The 18,363-nt window shown below is 49.0% G+C and overlaps 1 protein-coding gene across 1 annotated transcript in view; it reads left to right on the forward strand.

The window, feature by feature from the left end:
• CDH23 (cadherin related 23) overlaps positions 1–18,363 on the forward strand; it is a 167,843-nt gene that overhangs the window by 19,641 nt on the left and 129,839 nt on the right. Inside the window, exons 3-5 of the mRNA XM_062496854.1 lie at positions 8,247–8,389; positions 11,226–11,273; positions 11,464–11,556. Of these exons, the coding sequence (XP_062352838.1) occupies positions 8,247–8,389; positions 11,226–11,273; positions 11,464–11,556 (284 nt within the window). The remainder of the gene's footprint in view (positions 1–8,246; positions 8,390–11,225; positions 11,274–11,463; positions 11,557–18,363) is intronic.

Raw genomic sequence — 18,363 nt, forward strand, 5'->3', positions numbered from 1 at the left:
GAGCTGCCAAAACTGGGCTTTGGGTCTCCTGCAGCCAGTGCTGCTGGGGCTATGCCAGGATTGGTTTGCCAGCAGCTTTTCCAGGCCAGTTTTAAAAGCTCCCAGGCAGTGCTGGGATGTTTCTGCTAACCTCGGATTTATGTTTTCCTTTGCTCTTCCCGTTCATCCTGCCTCCTCCCACACCTCTACGTGACTCACAAATAGCTGTCAGCAGGCACATGAAGGCAGCTCCGAGGAGTGAGGTTGCACCTGATATTCAGGGATTTTCCAGAATTCCCTCTGCCTCCTCCTGGGAGGTGCGTGGGTACAGATGAAGATCACAGTCTGATTTCCAGTTGGCAGTGCCCAAGAATGAAATCCATATTCCTGCCGTGCTTGAATTGGAAATGGCCCTGCCTGTTCTGTGCCATCTTGGCTGTGCTCCTAAGGATTGCCCTGGTCTTTGGGAAAATTCAGGATTTGTGAGGTGCTAGACCGAGTGCTTTCCTGAGTTGATGGGACATCTTGTGCCTTTACAGGTCTGCCATAAAAAATTAAATTAATCTCGTGGGATTTTCCCCTTTATGACCCCATGATGCTCAGTGCTAATGCTTCCCTCCCTCCCTCCCTCCTTCCCACCTTTTGTATTTATTCTCCAAGTTTACCAAACACGGACTTTCCACTCCGGAAAGTCTAAGCACTTTAATTTCCCAATTCCCTGCTGCTCTTCTTGTTCTCTGACCCTTCTCAGACAAAGGTGTGAGTGAAACACCAGTTAATTTCCTTTAAAATTAGTGCCTTGAGTGGTTGGTTCACCTGCAGAGCTCGTGGCTTGTGCCTTGGGAACAGGATGGCATCCAGGCTGCAGCCAGCTTCTCTCTTTCCCCCTCCTGTTGTGGGGGTGAGGAGAGAAGGACAGATATCAATGAAAGTGAGTGAGATTTCTTGACAGAGCAGCTTCTGTGAGGGAACTTTTTTTTTTCTTTTAAGGGTGCCAACAATGGATGGAGCAGAATTTGCATAAAACTCATTAGAAAAAAAGTGCAAGTTTCATAAATCTTGTGATAAATTAATGCTATATCGTTCTGAACATGATGTATTAATTTTAGGATCAAATGAATGGGTCTGTGATCATTCTTGGTAATTATGAGGCACCCAGGCAGTTTGGAGGGGAAATTATTTTTAACGGTTTTTTTTAAGTGCTGGATCCTTTTTTTTTTCACCAGAAATATCTTAACAGACCCAAACCTTTCCTTTTACATGTGTTTCTTTTCTTATTTTATCTCCTGGGTGTTTCGTTTTTTCATTTGATGCTATTTTATTGACTTCCCTCCTTCGTGTTAGAGCAGCCTATTCCTTCCAAGACAAAAGGAAACAAAAACCCTTTCAGTTTTTGAAAATTCTCCATATTCTCCATGGTCTCCATGGTCTCAGGAAGGCCTGTGGGTTTTGAAGTTAAGGGAGGGTAGGAATTGCTGGATCCCAGCTGGAGCAGGCAGGGACAAAGTGCCTGGAGCATTGCTGTTCCAGGGATTCCCCAGGGATGAGCATTTTTTTTTTCCCTTTCTTTTCCAGGCAGGTTTTTGGAGGTACCACAGCAATACTCGGGTGCATCAGTGATTTTGGCAGCAACACCCCAGCCTGGCTGGAGAGTTTTGGTTAAGGAACCCCTGTCTCCAGCCCAAGGAGGTGCCAGTGAGTGAGCATTGGTTGTCATCTCCATCCCTGGAATCCTGGAATAGTTTGGGTTGGAAGGGCCTTAAAGATCATCCAGTTCCACCCCCTGCCATGGGCAGGGACACCTTCCACTATTCCAGGTTGCTCCAAACCCCATCCAACCCGGCCTTGGACAGTGCCAGGGATGGAACAACCACAGCTTCTCTGGGCACCCTGTGCCATTGTCTCACCACCCTCACAGTGAACAACTCCTTCCCAATATCCCATCTAAATCACCCTCTGTCAGTGTGGAGCCATTCCCCCCTGTCCTGTACCTCCATGCCCTTGTCCAAAGTCATCCTCCAGCTTTCCTGGAGCCTCTTCAGGCACTGGAAGGTTCTCTAAAGTCTTCCTGGAGCTTCTCTTCTCCAGGCTGAACAGCCCCAGCTCCCTCAGTTTTAACATGCACTGCAGGAGCAAGTGGTTTTGGAGAACTTGTGTGATACCTGTGCTGCTTTTAAGACCTGTTAAAGGTTGATGGAGGGCAACTACTCTGTGTTACCCATGTCAATGTAGATGTTGATTTTAATGGCGGGGAGGATGCCACTTCTCTGCCTGGGTGCATGCACAGCATCTGCCAGGAGAGCCTCAGGACTTCTGTTTGTTTCAATGGTAATGTTAAGAAATTTCAACGTGCCGCTGATATTTTTGTATTTTTCCTCTCCTTATTTGTGTTGCAAAGTTAACCTAAGTGATCAGTTCTGAGCAAACCGAAGAAGCCCTCTGTAAATGGGAATTGCTGCTACTGTCTCTGCCTTAGACAGCTTTGAAAGGCCTTTTAAACAGCTTTAAGCACCCTTTTAGGCACCTCTGTGAGAGCTGGAAGGCAGGCAGTGCCTGTCTCAGGTTTACCCAGTGGCTGTCAGCTCTGCTTATGGATTCTGCCTCCACACTGACTCCCCACTTCAATAACTAAACGCAGCACAGAAATTACAGGTTCTGTCTCAGAGCATCTGAGGCACCAGGAACAACTCTTCTGCTGTGCTTTTCCCTTCCCAGCTTGACAAACTCCCTCAGAAATGGTTTTGACTGCACAGATTTGTTTTCCCTCTTTCCTGTCACCTCTGTGTTTGGCTCCTTTCCCTCCCATACATGACAGCAGCTTGTGGTTCCTGGACTAGCTGGTCCAAGGCTTTTTCCTCACACTGTTGGTGAAAAAAACCCCTTCTTTTTCTGATGGCAGGAATTGTTCTTTTCTCGTTTATTTATGATGAGGGCCTTTTAAAAAAAAGGTGCTGGCATCTCCCTGGCCTTTCTGGCAGTAATTTGAGTGGAGGCAGCCTTGGTGGAGGAGCTGATGCTCCCCACCAACACCTGGAAAGAGAAACGTGTAACGTTGAGCTCGGTTGAATTTTAGGAGTGGAAACTTCCCTGGCCAGGACCCTCTGGAAAGTTTTGGCTCAAGTGGTTGAGCCCATTCTGAGAAGGAGGTCAGGGAGTATCTCTTGAGGCTGTGCTTATGGAATGAGCTACCAGACACCTGCTCTGGGAGAGAGGCTTGGGATGAGGGGGATGAGCTGTGATGTGCCTTTAGACACCCCTGAGCACAGCTGGGTGATGCTGGCAAGGGTTGAAGCTCGGCATGGTTGTGTGGCAGGAGATCTGCTCTTCTGGTTCACCCAGGGAATGCAGGAATGGAGGTGGAGAGACCCCAAGGACTGCAAGAGACATCCTGAGCCCTCCTGTGCTTTGGTTGCCCTGCCAGGCTGGTGGCATTGTCCCCTCCACATCAGGGGTTTTCTGTGCACACTCTGTGCACTCTGACCCCAGCTCTGGGTTTGTCCCCTCCAGGAAATGGATGAAGCCTCATTCCAAACATGGGAGCAGCTCCCACTCCCTTTGACCTCCTGCTTGAAACTAGATTTTACTTCCTTGGCCAGTTAGTAACTATCCTTTTCTTTCCCTCTCATTGCTCAGAGATTGCTGAGCTGCACAGAAATATTGGCATTTCATCTTTTCAAAATGTTTGGGAAAACATCTATGGAAGGGCTTTCTATTCCTACTTGTTTATTATTATTATTATTTTATTTTTTTCCCTGAGAGGTGAAAGAGAAAATGAATTAGGGGCAAAAAAAAGGGAGCAGGTGACAAATGAGAAGAGCAGGGCTGGAATTTCAAGATCAAATCCATCAAATCCCGCCTGTGAGTGTGTCAGGGCTCTGATGAACTGGGCTAACTGGAGAGGCCTGTGCTGGGATGACTGGGGCAGGAAAGCTGGGCTGCTGGGAGAAGGGAATGGGGCTGGGTTCTCCCATCTCCCTCACAGGGAAGAAGGAGAGCCAAGGCAAAACTTCCAATACTTTTGGAAGTTTTACTTTTGGAAGTTAAGTGTGGCGGTGGCCTTTGTGTCAGGTGGAGGTACTAAAATTATTTTTAACCAATTTTCTGCCTGTTTAAGGAGTTGAAGAGCACCTGAGGGGTTGGTTCCCCATGCCAGCATGGGGAGAAGCCAAAATGTGGTGACTGTACCCACACATATGACCCAGAGCTCAGGAGGGATGAGGACAGCTAGTCGAGGAGAAACTGGCAGTGGTTTTTAAAATCAGGATTAAAATGCTTTTCATATTAAAGCGTAGCTGATGCCTCAGGTCTTGAGCCCAAAAGCCATAGCAAAAATTCCTATTAACTCCACATGGGTATAAATCTGACCTCTTAAAAGAGAGGCTTGTTAGGCAGTTAATTAGAAACCTGCCCATTCTGTGCCCTCCATCCCACCCCAGCTCATTCCTGCTGGTCTGGGTCAGCATTTGGCTCTTTCCCTGGCCCCAGGCCTCTGTGCTTTCCAAAACCGTCCAGGAGCTCTAGGATCCTTCCAGAGGCTGAGATTGTTTTTTTCTCCCTTTTCATCCTCCTCTTGAATGCAAAACCAATGGAGATGAACCGGTGGGGTGCAACCCTTTTTCCCACTTTCCTCCTTGGCAAAGTGGAAGGGCAAGAAAAATGCAGAGGTTTAGAGCTTCAAGTCGGGTGCTGAGACAAGGGTTCCTCATTGGGATGCAAGAGCACACCCTTAAAACAGCCAATCCTAAAACCATAAAACATAACAAAATCCGATCAGGAAGAAGACAGTGGCCAAAAAAAAAAAAAAAAAAAAAGAAAAGAAAAAAAAAAAACAAAACCAAAACTCCTGAGGTCAATCGAAGTTCAACACTTGGAGAAAGAAGAAAATCTGTGTATGTGTGAGAAAGAGGGAGAAGTAGCTGTGATTGAGAGAAAGGAGGCAAAGGGAGACAAGATAAATTCTGATTATCTGGTGGAATCAGGACACTTAACTGCCCTGTCTGATTCCTGAGAGGAAACAAATGGAGCCTATAACTTTGTACTGCAGAAAGATAATTTGTCCCTGTTTCCTCAGCCCTTGCTGGGGCCAGGTCGGTGCTTGGGCTCAAGGAGGCTTGAGCAGCATCTCCAGCACGACCCTGGGGGAGAGATGGAAAGCTCTTTTCTTTGTGAGATCCTCTGCTTCCTGATGACAGGGTAAAAAGAAGGGGAAAAAATCAACGAATACAAGAAAGCAGTGCTAAAGAAATCGGTGGATGGTAACTTGAACAAACTTTTGTCGTGGTGGTGAAAGTGGTGAGGCTTTAATACCACGCTCCTAAACTTGGCACTCCCTTGGTGTGGAACTTGGAAAAAGCTTGGAGCAAAGCAATTGTGAAGTCTCATTTCTCATTTCAGGCCTGTGTTTCTTACTATTTCGTATTTAATATCGTTTTTTTAAATCTGTATTTTATAAATCTGTAGTATTTTTTTTTCTGAATGAGGTGCTCTGAAAGTCAGATGGTGATTACTGCCTGACTGGGAGATAAGGAAAAGGGTGAAGGAGCTCTTAGGTGTAGGTGCCTCATCTGGGATGGGTTTATTTAAGATGGAATTTTTCTCTGCTCACAGTGTTTCTGAGCTGTCCCTATCTAAGCTCTCATGAAATTTCTTGTTTCTAACAAATCAATGCACAGAGAAGTTGAGGAATCTTGTCCTTGGAAAAGAGCTCAGAGCACTGTTTTCCACGGATCCTACTCCAAAGACTGAAAGGACCAGGACACATGGAGGTGTGATGATGTGCTCTGCCCAGAAATGCCTTTCCTCCTTCTCCAGATTATCCTGAATTTAGGAATTTGGTTCTCTGACAGCTGGAGATAGTTGCAGTACAAACAGAGAACAGTTGAATGCTAAATGCTCCTTGATTTAGTTATTTATTTATTGGTATCACTGAGTTTGCAACACATAAACCACAATTATGACTAAAACTGGGTGGAAAACATGGTTTTCCTATTCAGCAGGAATTTTAAGATCCTTTCCCTTCCAAAGGTGTAACCAAGACACTTTGGGGTTTGAAGTATTTGCTATTTTGGAGGGGAATCCTGTTGATGTGAGGTTTTTGAGCAGGATGTAAAGGGTTCTCCTATTAAATTGGGCACAATAAAGAGGCATGGTCCTGTATTTATTTTGTCCTAGTTACTGGCTTTCCCTGCCGTGGAGACTGAGTGTTTTCTTTTCCCCTTGGGGCAAAGAAACCTTTGCTAAGGATGGCTTTGAACATCCTCCAGCAAAAAATCAAGCTGCTACCTTGTTTTATATCAGGGCTACAAGGCTTGAGAAAGTGTAGGGACTTTGTATTCATAGGGTTGGCTGCACTGAAGAGGCGAGAACATTGCAGATGAACACTCTGACCACAGCCTGGGATAAAGCCACTTGTTTTTGTCTTTATCCAAAATGCCTTCGGTTGTGACCTATCACTCACTTGCATCTGTTGGTGGAAGGAATGGGTTTTCTTGGGTGGTTTTTTTTTGTTTGTTTGGTTGGTTTTTTTTGTTTTTTGGTTTTTTTTCCCCAATGGTTAATTCTAGCTGCTCCTTTTAAAACAACTGCTGTTCCTCGTCCAAATAGGAATCTGCCCAGGTTTGGGCATTGAGTCTCGCTGATTGCTCAGTATCACATTTTGTCCTCTCCATGGATGTGCTCAAGATGGACTGAGTCATCTCACTCTTCTTAGTCACGCACGAGGCAGTTCAAGCTTTTAAAGCTCCCCTTTTTTAAAGGAAAAGCATTTTTGCCAGCTCTTGAAATTCTGTGGCCTCTTCTTGCATCCAGTCCTGAAGGTGATGCAGGCAGCTTGTAGCTTTGCAGCCTTGGCAGAAGCAGCTTTTTTTTGAGCCTAAAAGCCACTCCTGACTTCCCCAAAAGCACTGTGGCTCTCCAGGCAGGGTGTGGAATGGCTCCTTGCATGCTTGGACCCCCATTCCTACCAGCAGGGCTGGCTTTGGGATGTTCTCCTCTTCAGCTGTGGCCCTCCAGCCTTTTGGGAATGCTTGCAGCAGGGTCAAAAAATAAAATTTTCCCCAAAGAGCCCAAATTATCAAGGGTACTCCCTGTTATGTGTCACGCTGTCACCCGAGCTTATACCAGCAGCAATTTTACATTGCACAGTTGTGTCCCCAGTGAGGCTGGTGGCCTTGGGACCTGCCAGGCCAGCTGGGTCCTGACTCAAAATGTGCTTCACCGATGTCCTAGGGCACTCAATTTTTAATCACAAAGTCAACCAGGGCGAAGGCAAATGCCTTACAGAAGTCCATTATTTCTTCTTTATCTGCCAAAGTTGTAATCTCATCAAAGAACAAAATCAGGTTTGTTTGACAAGCTCTATTTTCCATAAAATCGTGTTGACTGGCAGTAATTATGTTCCTATCATTTAATTCTTTATTAATGGAATCTCGTATCGGCTTTTTCCATTATTTCCGCCATGATTGATGTCGCACCGATCCGTTGGGAATTCTCGCTCTGCTCTCCAAACTCTGCTGCTGCTTTTGCCCTCTGGTCTGCTGGAGCTTCCCTCACCTCCCCAGAGGGATGAAATTTGGGCATCTGTTCTCCTTGGCCAGGAGATCTGGGGACATGGAGTGCTCTGGTGCTGCCAAAGGTGGCTCACACAGACTGTCCCTCCCCATCCTCAAATCCACGTGGCCAAGGAGAAATCTCATCCTTATTCCCCTATCCTCAAGGCCGGGCAGCCTAGGGAATCTCCCATCCTTATCTCCATCCAGCAGCTTTTTTTCCTCCTGTTTTCTCCCCCATCCTGCCGGGGAAGGCACAGAGTGGGACCACAGGCAGGCAGCCATGGTCAGCCAGCCGTGGCAGGCAGTGAGAGTGCACAGAGACGTGGTGGAGGGGCCCAGAATGATCTGAGGAGGATCTGTGCGGCTCAAGTGAGGCTCCAGGGGTGGTGGCTGTCCCCTGCTTTTGTTGTGGTATCTGCTGGTGGTGGCCCTTGGCAGGAAGAGTGTGAGGGAGGCTGGCCAGCCCTTACCTGGGAGGGGCATGGGGGTCTCTGGCTGCACCAGGCTGACTTTCTCTTTTGATAAAGGCAAGGGAGGAGAGGATCTGTGGCTCAGTCCATCTGTGCCAGACAGGACAGTCAGGCCATGCACAGCCCGACTCCCCTGGAGGCACTGCAGCACCATGGCTGTGATTCTAGTCGACCTCTGGATGTTTTCAGGGTTTCTTCTACTCTGCCTCATTTTGCTCAGAATTTCTTCCCTCTCTGTGTCTCCCAGGTTCCTCAGTGACCCAGCTGCTGGCCCGGGACCTGGACAATGACCCTCTGGTGTTCGGGGTGGTCGGCGAGGAGGCCAGTCGCTTCTTTGCCGTGGAGAGCGTCACCGGCGTCGTGTGGCTCAGGCAGCCCCTGGACAGAGAGGTAAAACTGCGGGGAAAACCACTTCTGCTCACATAAATGCTGGCTCTCCATCCTCTGTGACAGCTGAGATGGGCGTTGCTCCCTGGTGGAGTTGGGAATATGGGTGTGCCCACCTTCCCTGGACACCCTGTCACTGTCTCCAGTTCGGCGGGGACACGGGCAATAAACGGCGTGCCCTGGTGTGATCTGGCTTGTTGGTTTTCCTGGGTGCTAGAATAACATCTGTGGGTCTGGAAGCAAAGGAATTGACAAGTGGAGGTGATCTACCAAGGAGCCAGGCTGTTCACACAGTCAGGGAAATGTACAGGCTTCCTCTTTAAATCTCTATGCCAATTAAATCCTTTACTATTTAGAACAGCATGTCAAGAGATGTGAGGTATCCCTGCTTATTCAATCTCATCAAGACTTTTCATCCTCTTGTGGATTCAGGCTGCTGGATGCTAAATTTGGCAAGATCCTTGCCTCAAAGCTGTTCACCACCCCTATTTTCAATGGCAGCTTTGGTATGCAAGGCTGGAATCCCATCCAGGTGCCTGCTTTGCTAAAAGCTTGGCCCTCGCCACATTCCTGGAGCAAGGAGGAAGGGATAGCAGGCAGGCTGGGAAAATACAATGTGATTTGGGCAACGTGCTGAATTTCCCCTGTGTTTCTGCTGCCTGTGTTTAGTGCTGCCTTGGCCAGCAGCAGCGTTGGGAAGATCAAACCCATTACCACACCTCCGGCGCTGGCCTTCCCAGTCGGAGCCAGCGAGGCGTTGGGATGTGCAGAGGAGCAGGGTGGTGGATGCTGCTCAGGCTGAGGATGCTGGGGGGAAGGCCAAACCCAATTTCACAGTGTTAAGAGCAAGACTTTAGGAAAATAAAGTGCTTTTCTTCACCCCTCTCCCCTCCGCCTTGCCGTGCCAACAGCTGCTGGCGTGAGTCATAAATCTTCCCTCATCCAAATGCCTCCTGCTTCCCGATGCTTCCCACAGCAGCCTTAAGCCCAGGAGGGTGATCAATACATTTTAGGTGTCTTGTGGTGTGGACGGTGGAAAGGGAAGGAGCTGGATGCATGGATGGGCTCAGCTGATCCCAGGGGCTCAAAGTCAGCTGTACCTGGGAGACAGTGAAGGCAGAGCAGTGCAGGGAATGGTGTAAAGGATATAAGAGAGGTGTAAATGACAATTTATGGTGGAGGAAGGGATGGAGATGGGCAGAAAGTTGGGAGCAGAGGACACTGGCCTGGATCCATGTGTTCAAAATAGCCAGGGGAGAGAAAGCCACTCAGGAGAAGTGGTGGGAAGAGGTGAATTCTTGTACAATGGAGGAGAAATAAGGGAGAAGGAGTCATAGTAAGGTAAATGATGCAGGAAAAGATGAAACAGAGAAAAAGAGGAAGGAACAAATGTATAGAGGCAAAATGAATTTAAAAACATTTTTTTTATTCCTACAAAGATTAGAAGGAAAACAGATTAAAAAAAAAAAAAGCAGACCCCAAGGCCAAAGAATTGTGTTAAAATAATTTTAGAGACAGCAGTTGGTACGTGGAAGCTTTCTCTGATTATTCTATGGAGTTTTTAAAATTTAAATGCTCAACAGATTGCTTCTTATCACCTGTTTTTCCTTTCTTCCCTATTGCGTTGTCCCTCGTGGGTGAGTAGGGGGAAAAGAGCCCTGTAAGGCACGGATGCAGCAGGGTGAGGTGGCACAGGGAGCAGAGCATCTCCTCTCCCTCGGGATTTCAGCCCTTCCTTCTGCCTGCGAGCATTGCCCCGAGGCAGGAGCTGGAAAGGGCTTTTTCTCTGGCTGTACGTCCCGGCTGTTTGGATGGAAATGTGGGAGCGGGAGGGGTACACACTGTTCCCCAAACCTTTCTTGGGAATGAACTTGGGCTCTGGTGCAAGCAGAGCTCCTGCTCTGGCTGCTGCCTGTCCCTGAGCCGATCTCATTAGGAGTAAATCAACCAGAGCTGCAGCACGGAGAGCCATTTCAAGCTGACTTTTCCAGCCTTTCCTGTGTGATGCTTTGGAAACATCGAGTTGCTGTGCTTCAGCAGCTCAGGCAGGGCAAGGACAGCAGAGGTGGGAAGGGACTGCCAGGACTGGAGAGGAACAAAACACACCAGCTGGTGGGCAGGTAGCAGACAGAAGTGGTGGCCCGAGTCCTGCTGTCCATCCTTACACGATTCTTAGGTGAAATAGGAGCAAGATGATTGCTGGTGGGGGGAAAAAGGGTCAGGAAGAGAAGGTCTGCCTCTAGCAATATCCCCCTGCCCTGATCCCCGAAAAAAAAAATCATTCTTTCCCATTGTTGCTCACCCAGCATTAGTGACTCAAATATATCCCTACTGCAAGCTGTTAATTTAGTTAAAGCAATGGGGAGCAGAGGGAATTTTGTGGGTATTTTAGTGGAATTTCAGCCAGTTCTCCCCACATGGGCTTGTCCCAGGTTTCCCAGCTGTGTGGTAGGCAAGTTGGGAAAGCAGCAGCAGGATTTTAGGGGTCCTCACTGAGACGTGTTGCATTGCCACAAGTCATAAATCTTGACGTGTTTTAAGTGCCCAGCTGCTAATCAGGGAGTCAGTTCCTTAGCCCTGCATCCTCCTGCCCCAGGGCAGGGCATCTCCCGTGCCTGTGGAGTACACAGGAGCCCCGCTGGCATTCAGATTGCCCAGCATTTTTCTGCCCAGTGCAGGTAATGGCACTCAAGCACCTCTCCTCTCCTGGAAGGTCCTGAAAGCATTTTGCGTGTAATAATATTGGCTAAAAGTCCCCAGCCTGCCACCTGCAGATAAACACTACAGTATGTTTAATTATAGTTGTTGTTCTTTTTTTTTCCTTCTCTTTGCCTTTCAGACTAAGTCAGAATTCACGGTTGAATTTTCTGTCAGTGACAGCCAAGGGGTGAGTGTGACTTCTCATTTCACAGTCTGGGGCACGGACAGAGGGGAGCAGGGGGTGCGGGTCACTGCGAGCCCCTCTGCACCAGGGGAGAGGGGTCACCCCTTGGCCCAAAGCCCAGAAACACAGCCACAAGTTGGCTGTAGGTTCTAAATCCACACCTGACATCCTGCTGGTGTCCTTGGGTCCACAGGTGATCAAAGGGACAGTCAACATCCAGGTGGGAGACGTGAACGACAACGCCCCGCAGTTCCACAACCAGCCCTACAGCGTCCGCATCCCAGAGGTAGGGACCCTCTCTGCCTGGCTTCTGCCTCTTCCCTCAGTGGCCACTCGTGGCTCTCTGGTTGCCACCGGTGTACGGGGCTGTCCTCTTGCCCTGGACTCTCACGAGGATGAAACTTTCTGGAAGTCACTGCCTGAAAGTGGGCAAAGCAAGGTGTTTTGGGTGTTGGGGGGAGGAGGCAGGAGAGGAGATTGTGGCGCTTTGGTGATGTCTTTCCCATGACAAATGGGAAGTTTGCAAATGAGTGTAAATGAGGGTCTGTGCCTTGCTGTCTTCCTTGAAGCTGGGGGGATGAACAGCTCTTGTCACAGAGGTGACCTGAGGCAGGACCAAGGATTTCTCCAAATGCCGGAATTCTGTCAGAGTGCTGTCCAAAGGCTTCTGCCCTGGCTGGTGATTTCCTTTAACAGCTCTGTAGCAGGACTCGTCCCATGATGTCCCTGGAATAGAATAGGTGGGAAGCGGCCACAAGAGATCATTTAGCTCAAGGTCCCACTAATCCAGCAAGAATTTTCATGTTAGGTCAGACTGCTCAGGGCTTTACCTAGCCAAGTGTTAAATATTCCCAAGGACAGAGTTCCCACAACCTTCTGCTGCTCTCAGTGCTGGCCACTGCAAGGGAGGTGACATCTGCTCATCCATCAGGGACAGCTTCTGCACCTGCAGCCTGACTTGGCTGGGAACTCACAGGTCTGATGTGAATTTAGGCTTTAAAGCTGTGGCTTCTGGTGCCAGGAGGAGCAGGTGAGGATATTCCATTTGAAACAGCGGCTTAGTAGAGCATTTGACCTGGAGGAAAACTCTTTTTGCACCACAGTGCCAGGGCAGTTTTTCTCAGACTCTTCCTCAGGGTGTGGGTGAGGTCCCATGTGCACTGTGTGCGTGTGAAATGAGGCAGCTTTGGTAACTGAGAGGTGCAAACGGTTGTGTTACCGGGGTGTATTTAATATTCCTGCAGCTGCTGCTGCTGCCCCACGGTGCTGGGCTCTGATCCCTCCCCATCCCTCTGCTGCCGGGATGAAGTTTCTTCATTAGAGCTGCTTGTGATGTATGAGCCAGGACCTGGAATCTCATCTTTACACCAAGTCACCTGAAACCTCCCCGTGAGAGTGACACTGGGTCAGGGGCATTTCTGCTGCTCTTTAGAGCACGAGGGCTGGAGAAATGACTTGGCAAAGCCCACACCAGGTGCCCCCACCTTTGCTGTTGTGCCTTGCTGCTGCTCCTCCCGGCCATGCTCTGCCTGCAGAGGTCTGCAAGGCAAAAGGAATGGCAGTAGGATGGGAGGAGAGCAGGCTCCTCTCCCCTGCCCTCAGGTCGACCTCTGCTTTTGCTGTTACCTGCCCCTCATGTGAAGGGATGGAAATAGGTTTCTGTGAGTCCCCTGGGCATCAGGGCTGTGTTAAACACCAGTTTTTTACATACCTGGAGTTTCTGTGCCACATCTCTTCTCGCTGATGGCTTCTGTCCTAAGATCCAATACTACAAAGCTTGAGTATTCCCCATTTCCAATATTAACCTGTGCCCAGCCTGGGGAACAGGGAGGGCAAAAGTGCTGGTTTGGAATAGTGGAATCTTAGAGTCACAGAATGGTTTGGATTGTAGGGGACCTTAAAGCTCCTCTATTTCAGCTCCTGCCATGGGCAGGGACACCTTTCACTGGTTGCTCCAACCTGGCCTTGGACGTTTCCAGGGATGGGGCAGCCACAGCTGCTCTGGGCAACCTGTGCCAGGGTGTCCCCACCCTCATAGGGAAGGATTTCTTCCCAATATCGAATTTACACCTCCTTTCTTGCAGCTGGCAGCCATTCCCCTGTGTTCTATCACTCCATGCCCTCATATGTAGAAAATCAGGGCTGGCTGAAGAAAGGGAACTGCAGGCAGGTGATCTGGACAAAAAAAAAAATAAAAATGTGTGTATATATATATATATATATATATATATATATATATAAAAGAAGAAGAGGCTGAACCTTAGAGCCATATCGCAGTGCCCTGCAGTGAGCTGTGGCTGTGCTGTGAAGGATTTCCAGGGCTGCCTGGCTGTTTGGGGTGCAGCAAGCCCAGTGTTCCCCCTGTGCAGCCACTTGGCCTTGGGAGCTGTGCTCTTCTGGAGGTTGGCCTAATCTAATTATGAGGCAGTGCGTGCCAGCTTCCAATTTCTACCCGTGATCCTTAACCAAGGGCACCGATCAGAGGTAATGAGCCACAAACGCCTTGCTCCGCCAGCACTCCTGCTCTTCTGCCAGGGAGAGAGAGCCTTGCTTTGCCAGGTACTGTGAGAGCAGGGGATGGGGTCTCACCACCTAAAGAGGACCCTCCAAGAGCTGCAGGCCCTGGGAGGTGTCAGCAAGAAACTTTTTCTGTGCGTGGTGGCACGGCTCTCAAGGAGGAGATGTGCACTTGGCTTTGAGACCTGTGCTGAGCCACGACTTTTCCTGATTGTTTGTCCATGATTACTCGGAGCTGGAGGTGATGTGGTGTGAAAAAGTGGCATGGGACACCTGGGGAACCAGCCATGGTGAGGGATGACAGGACACCCCATGCTCCAGACAGCTTGAGGGTGAGCAGCGAGGGCACAGGTGCCAAAATCCACCTCAGAGAGCAGCCAGCCCAAATCAAAGGGCCAGTGGATAATGAATGAAGAGGGCTGGAGCTTGGAGAAAGAGAAGAGGCTAGTGTGGTTTTCAACAGACTGGCTCTGTGCAGATTTGGCAGCTAATGAAGGTTTTTCTCTTTTTAATTTTGAGATAAATGGATGTATCGATTTGCACTTGTCGTAGCTAATGGAGCAGCAACCGCAAGGCCATTTAAACCTCGCTGCTATTGTATGCCACTTGGAAAGTCAAAAGAAGAGCGTGCATAAATAAATGGAACATGAAGTAAACTGACCTTTAAAAACAATACTGCCTCTAAATACCCATCCTGGTGTTTTACGTGGTCCACTTGGTGCGAGAACGGAAATTTATTTGGGCACGGGCTGCGGATTGCGATCGCTCTATGGCGTGGGGAGGGATGGAAAGGATGCACCACAACAGCTCAGAATGCCCAGAACGGGACTGCTGGAGTGGCACCGGTCCTCTGTGCTTGCCGTGTGCTAATCTCATCCCTAGAATAGCTGCTGGGGGGCCAGGAGAGGGAAATTGCTCGTGGGCAATCGTCTGTCCTGTCTGGGCAAGGGCGCGTCCCGTGCTCTGCTTGTCAAAAGGCGGCGAGGCGGGGCGGGCGCTCTCACGTCTGCAAAGAAAAGGGGAATCCTGCTAGAATTGGCAACTTAATTCTCCAAGCTGGCCTCGACAGAGCTCATTAAGTTCCCGTGTATTCATTTCAGGCTAATGGCTGTCATGCTGGCTGCTGTTTGATTTGCTGTAATAGACTTTTATGGCTTTCCAGTTTGTGAGGACGTTGCTGTGCCCGTGGCTGTGCCCCGTGGTGCTGCTCTAGTACATTAGTTAGCTGCTCATGTGCTTGCCACTCTGACCTTCAGGGTTTGTTCTCCTCTTGGATGCATCCCTTGCACTTCCATCTCCTGCTCACAGCCCCTTTTCTGCCCCCCTCACCCAACCCCAAGGTACCACATTTCTGGGAGTCTCAGGGTTTTGGTTTTTAAACAAGGAGAGATCTATTGGCAAGCCTGCAGCAGGCTGTTGTGGCCATGCCTCAGTTTCTGGCAAGTCCAATCTGTTTTATCTATTTTATCTATTTTTTTTTTCCATTTGGTTGGATCCGTGGGGAGCTCAGAGTTCTTGGATTGTCACGGTTCAACGCTTTTAGGTGAAGCGAGCAAGTGGAGTGGAGCCAAGCCCCTATTCGTGGTACCTGGTGTAGAGTGGACTGTTCCCCCTGGGTGCCTGCTGGGCTTTCTGTCCCAGTCCCAAGCAGGAAACCTCCCGGGGCTTCCACACAACTTCCCATTTGCCTTTAGCTCCTGTGGCAGTGGTGGAGTCACCATCCCTGGAGAGAACGTGGCACCTGGGAACACGGGTTAGTGGTGGCCTTGGCAGTGCTGGGGGAATGGTTGGACTCGATCCTAGGGGGCTTTTCCAGCCTAAATTGTACAATGAGGTGTAAACTAACTTCAAGTCTGGTACCTCCTTGGGAAAAGCTGTTTTCTCCTAGAAGCCCCCAACATCCTGAGCTTGCCAATCAAGTTTAAGCCATCCGTGTCCTTCTCTTGGCTTTGGAGCACCAGCAGTTCTGACATGCTGGCAGAAAGGTCATTTAGTTGTTGGTTTCCTTGCTGAATGCTCCCTCGGGAGGTTTCCATTGGAGTTTTCTCTCCTTTTGTGCTCTCCCCCACCTCATTCCTCATTCACAATCGCACTGTGTGATTTACGAAGTGAGGTGTGTTACATCTTGAGGTTACACACCCCCATCCCTGGAAATGTTCAGGGACAGGATTGGATGGGGCTCTGAGCAACCTGGTCTAGTGGAAGGTGTCTGTGGCAGGGGGTTGGAATTAGATGGTCTTTAACGTACCTTCCGACCCAAACCATTCCATGATCCTATGATCTTCCAGCAAAAAGCTTGGCACTGGGCCAGAGATTGTAATTCAGTCATTCATGAAAAGGTGAAAGAGAAGTACCTGTAACTTCACAGGGACCCAAGAATCAGAGCTCTGCCTTCAAATTTGTGACCACAGCCCTCTGCCTTGGGAATGTGCTCATCTCGTCCTGAATTCAAGCAAGCAGGGCTGTGGGAAAGAAGTTTAAAGATGGAAAGGAAAGTTTCTGGTCTGCACACAGCAGCGCTGAGGCGACCATGGCCCAGCTTGCAGGTGTCTTATCTCCTGAGCTGAGCCCTGATTTACCGATTTATTTTAATTGGGAGGCAGGCGGGCACTCGCCATCAGCAGCAGCCCCTTCTGCTCGAGGAGCAGCCTTTGGGACTGAGCCTTCACAAGCTGCTGGACACCATTTCCATCCTTAATATGGGGGTGTAGCTGAAATCGTGGCTTTTATGATGTCTTTTCCTTAATTGCGCAGAAAAGGATTTGGCGGGGAAGGAGGGAGGGGAGCGCCACTGCCCCCTCCCCATGGCACAGCCTGGAACCAAACCATGCTGCACACTGAGCAGGGGCAGGGAGGGGCAGAGAAAGGCCCAAAAGCCCTTGCTGTAATTAAAATTATTATTTTGCTTTAAGGGTAATAATGTCAGTAATTACACCAGTTTCCCTGCCATCCTGCCCGAGAGTCTTCAGGGGCTCGTATAATTCTATTGCCGTGGCTCCAGGCCTGGTGCTGTGCATACGAAGCAGCTGCCATGAGCTGAATTCCCCCTCAGCTGCATTATCCAGCCCCTTCCATGCTCCCAGACACCTTCTGGGGCTTTTTGCCCTCCCCCCCTTTAAATAAAGAGCCTTTACAGTGGACATGATGATACATCAGAGCTGATACATTGCAAAAATGGCCAATAATCATTGTTGGTTGCTTTCCTTCCTTGTTTCTTTTTTTATTTTTTATTTTTCTTCACTCATTGTTTTCCTTCTCTCCTTATCCTTATGTTTCCACATGGAGTTTAGAGCTGAACCAATAATTTACAGTGAATACCTCACCCCCCCAAATCCAGTCATCACTTCCTTCTGCTACTTTTGAGTGTGCAAAATTTGCAAGTGTCTCAAACTTCTCCTAAGCAAATCAGATAAAGTTTTAAAAAAATATTTATTTGTTGATTGTGGGTTTTTTTTTTGTTGTTGTTCTTAAAACTTCCTGGAAAGGCAGCAAGCAATGCAGTGAGTTACTGAAGCTGTGTTCATTAAGGACAGAAAAGCTGGTTCTCTTTCCTGAGTAGATCAAGGAAATCTCCCCTCCATCTCCCCTCCATCCCACTGGCATGCCCAGTGCTGGTGATCTCTCACCTCCAGTGCCTGCTGGACAAATAGGAAGTGGGGATTTGCTGTAGCAAGAGGGTCTCTGTTGCACTGGTGAAACGCTTCCCAAACTTTCCAGACGTCCTCCATTTTAATCATCTTTATTGTTGCTTTCCACGTGCAAGCAAAACATAAATGGGCTGAGAAGTGCAGGCCCTGTCTTGGGCTTTCCTTCTGGCTTTGGGATGCTGGTGGTGTCTCCAGGCAAGAGCTTGGTAGCACAGCAGGCACCAGCTGTCATCTTCTCTCTGCTTTTTTTCCACCAGGGCTGGAGAAAAGAATTTAAATGAGACAGACTGCAGTGCATTGAGTAAAACATGGGGTTGGGGCTGCAGGGGTTTGCACAGCTGACATTGTAGATGTCAGAATCTTAGAATGGTTTGAGTTGGAAGGGATATTTGAAGGTCATTTAGTCCATCCCCCTGCCATGGCAGGGGCACCTTCCGCTCTCCCAGGCTGCTCCAAGCCCTAAAGTCCAACCTGGCCTTGGGCACTTCCAGGGATCCAGGGGCAGCCACAGCTGCTCTGGGCACCCTGTGCCAGGGGCTCCCCACCCTGTCTTTAAATAACTTTGTCCTTTGAAGCTGTGACCAAGGAGGTGCTCGGGCCTGGAACATGCTTTGCTCTGAAGGTCATCTGTGTGCAAGTTTCTGTTATTACTTTTGCTGTGATGCCAGAGGGTCTTGAAGATGTCCTAGGGAGGAAAAAAACATCCCCTGTCCCTTGTCTGGATTCACCAGTGAACAGGAGACCCTGGTCCTTTAATACACGTGACTGAGGAGTGAAATGAGAGATGCAACAGAAACTACTGGGGCGGAAAACTCCAAATGGCGTGGAAGTAATGTGTAAAGTGTCCTGGAGATAACAGTCATTTCCACCAGGCAAAACTTGGGCTCTTTCTGGAAGGGTACTGCAGCAAAGGAGGGGGGCGGCAGCCT

Source organism: Cinclus cinclus, chromosome 7, assembly GCF_963662255.1.
Source record: "Cinclus cinclus chromosome 7, bCinCin1.1, whole genome shotgun sequence".
Classification (NCBI taxonomy): Eukaryota; Metazoa; Chordata; class Aves; order Passeriformes; family Cinclidae; genus Cinclus; species Cinclus cinclus.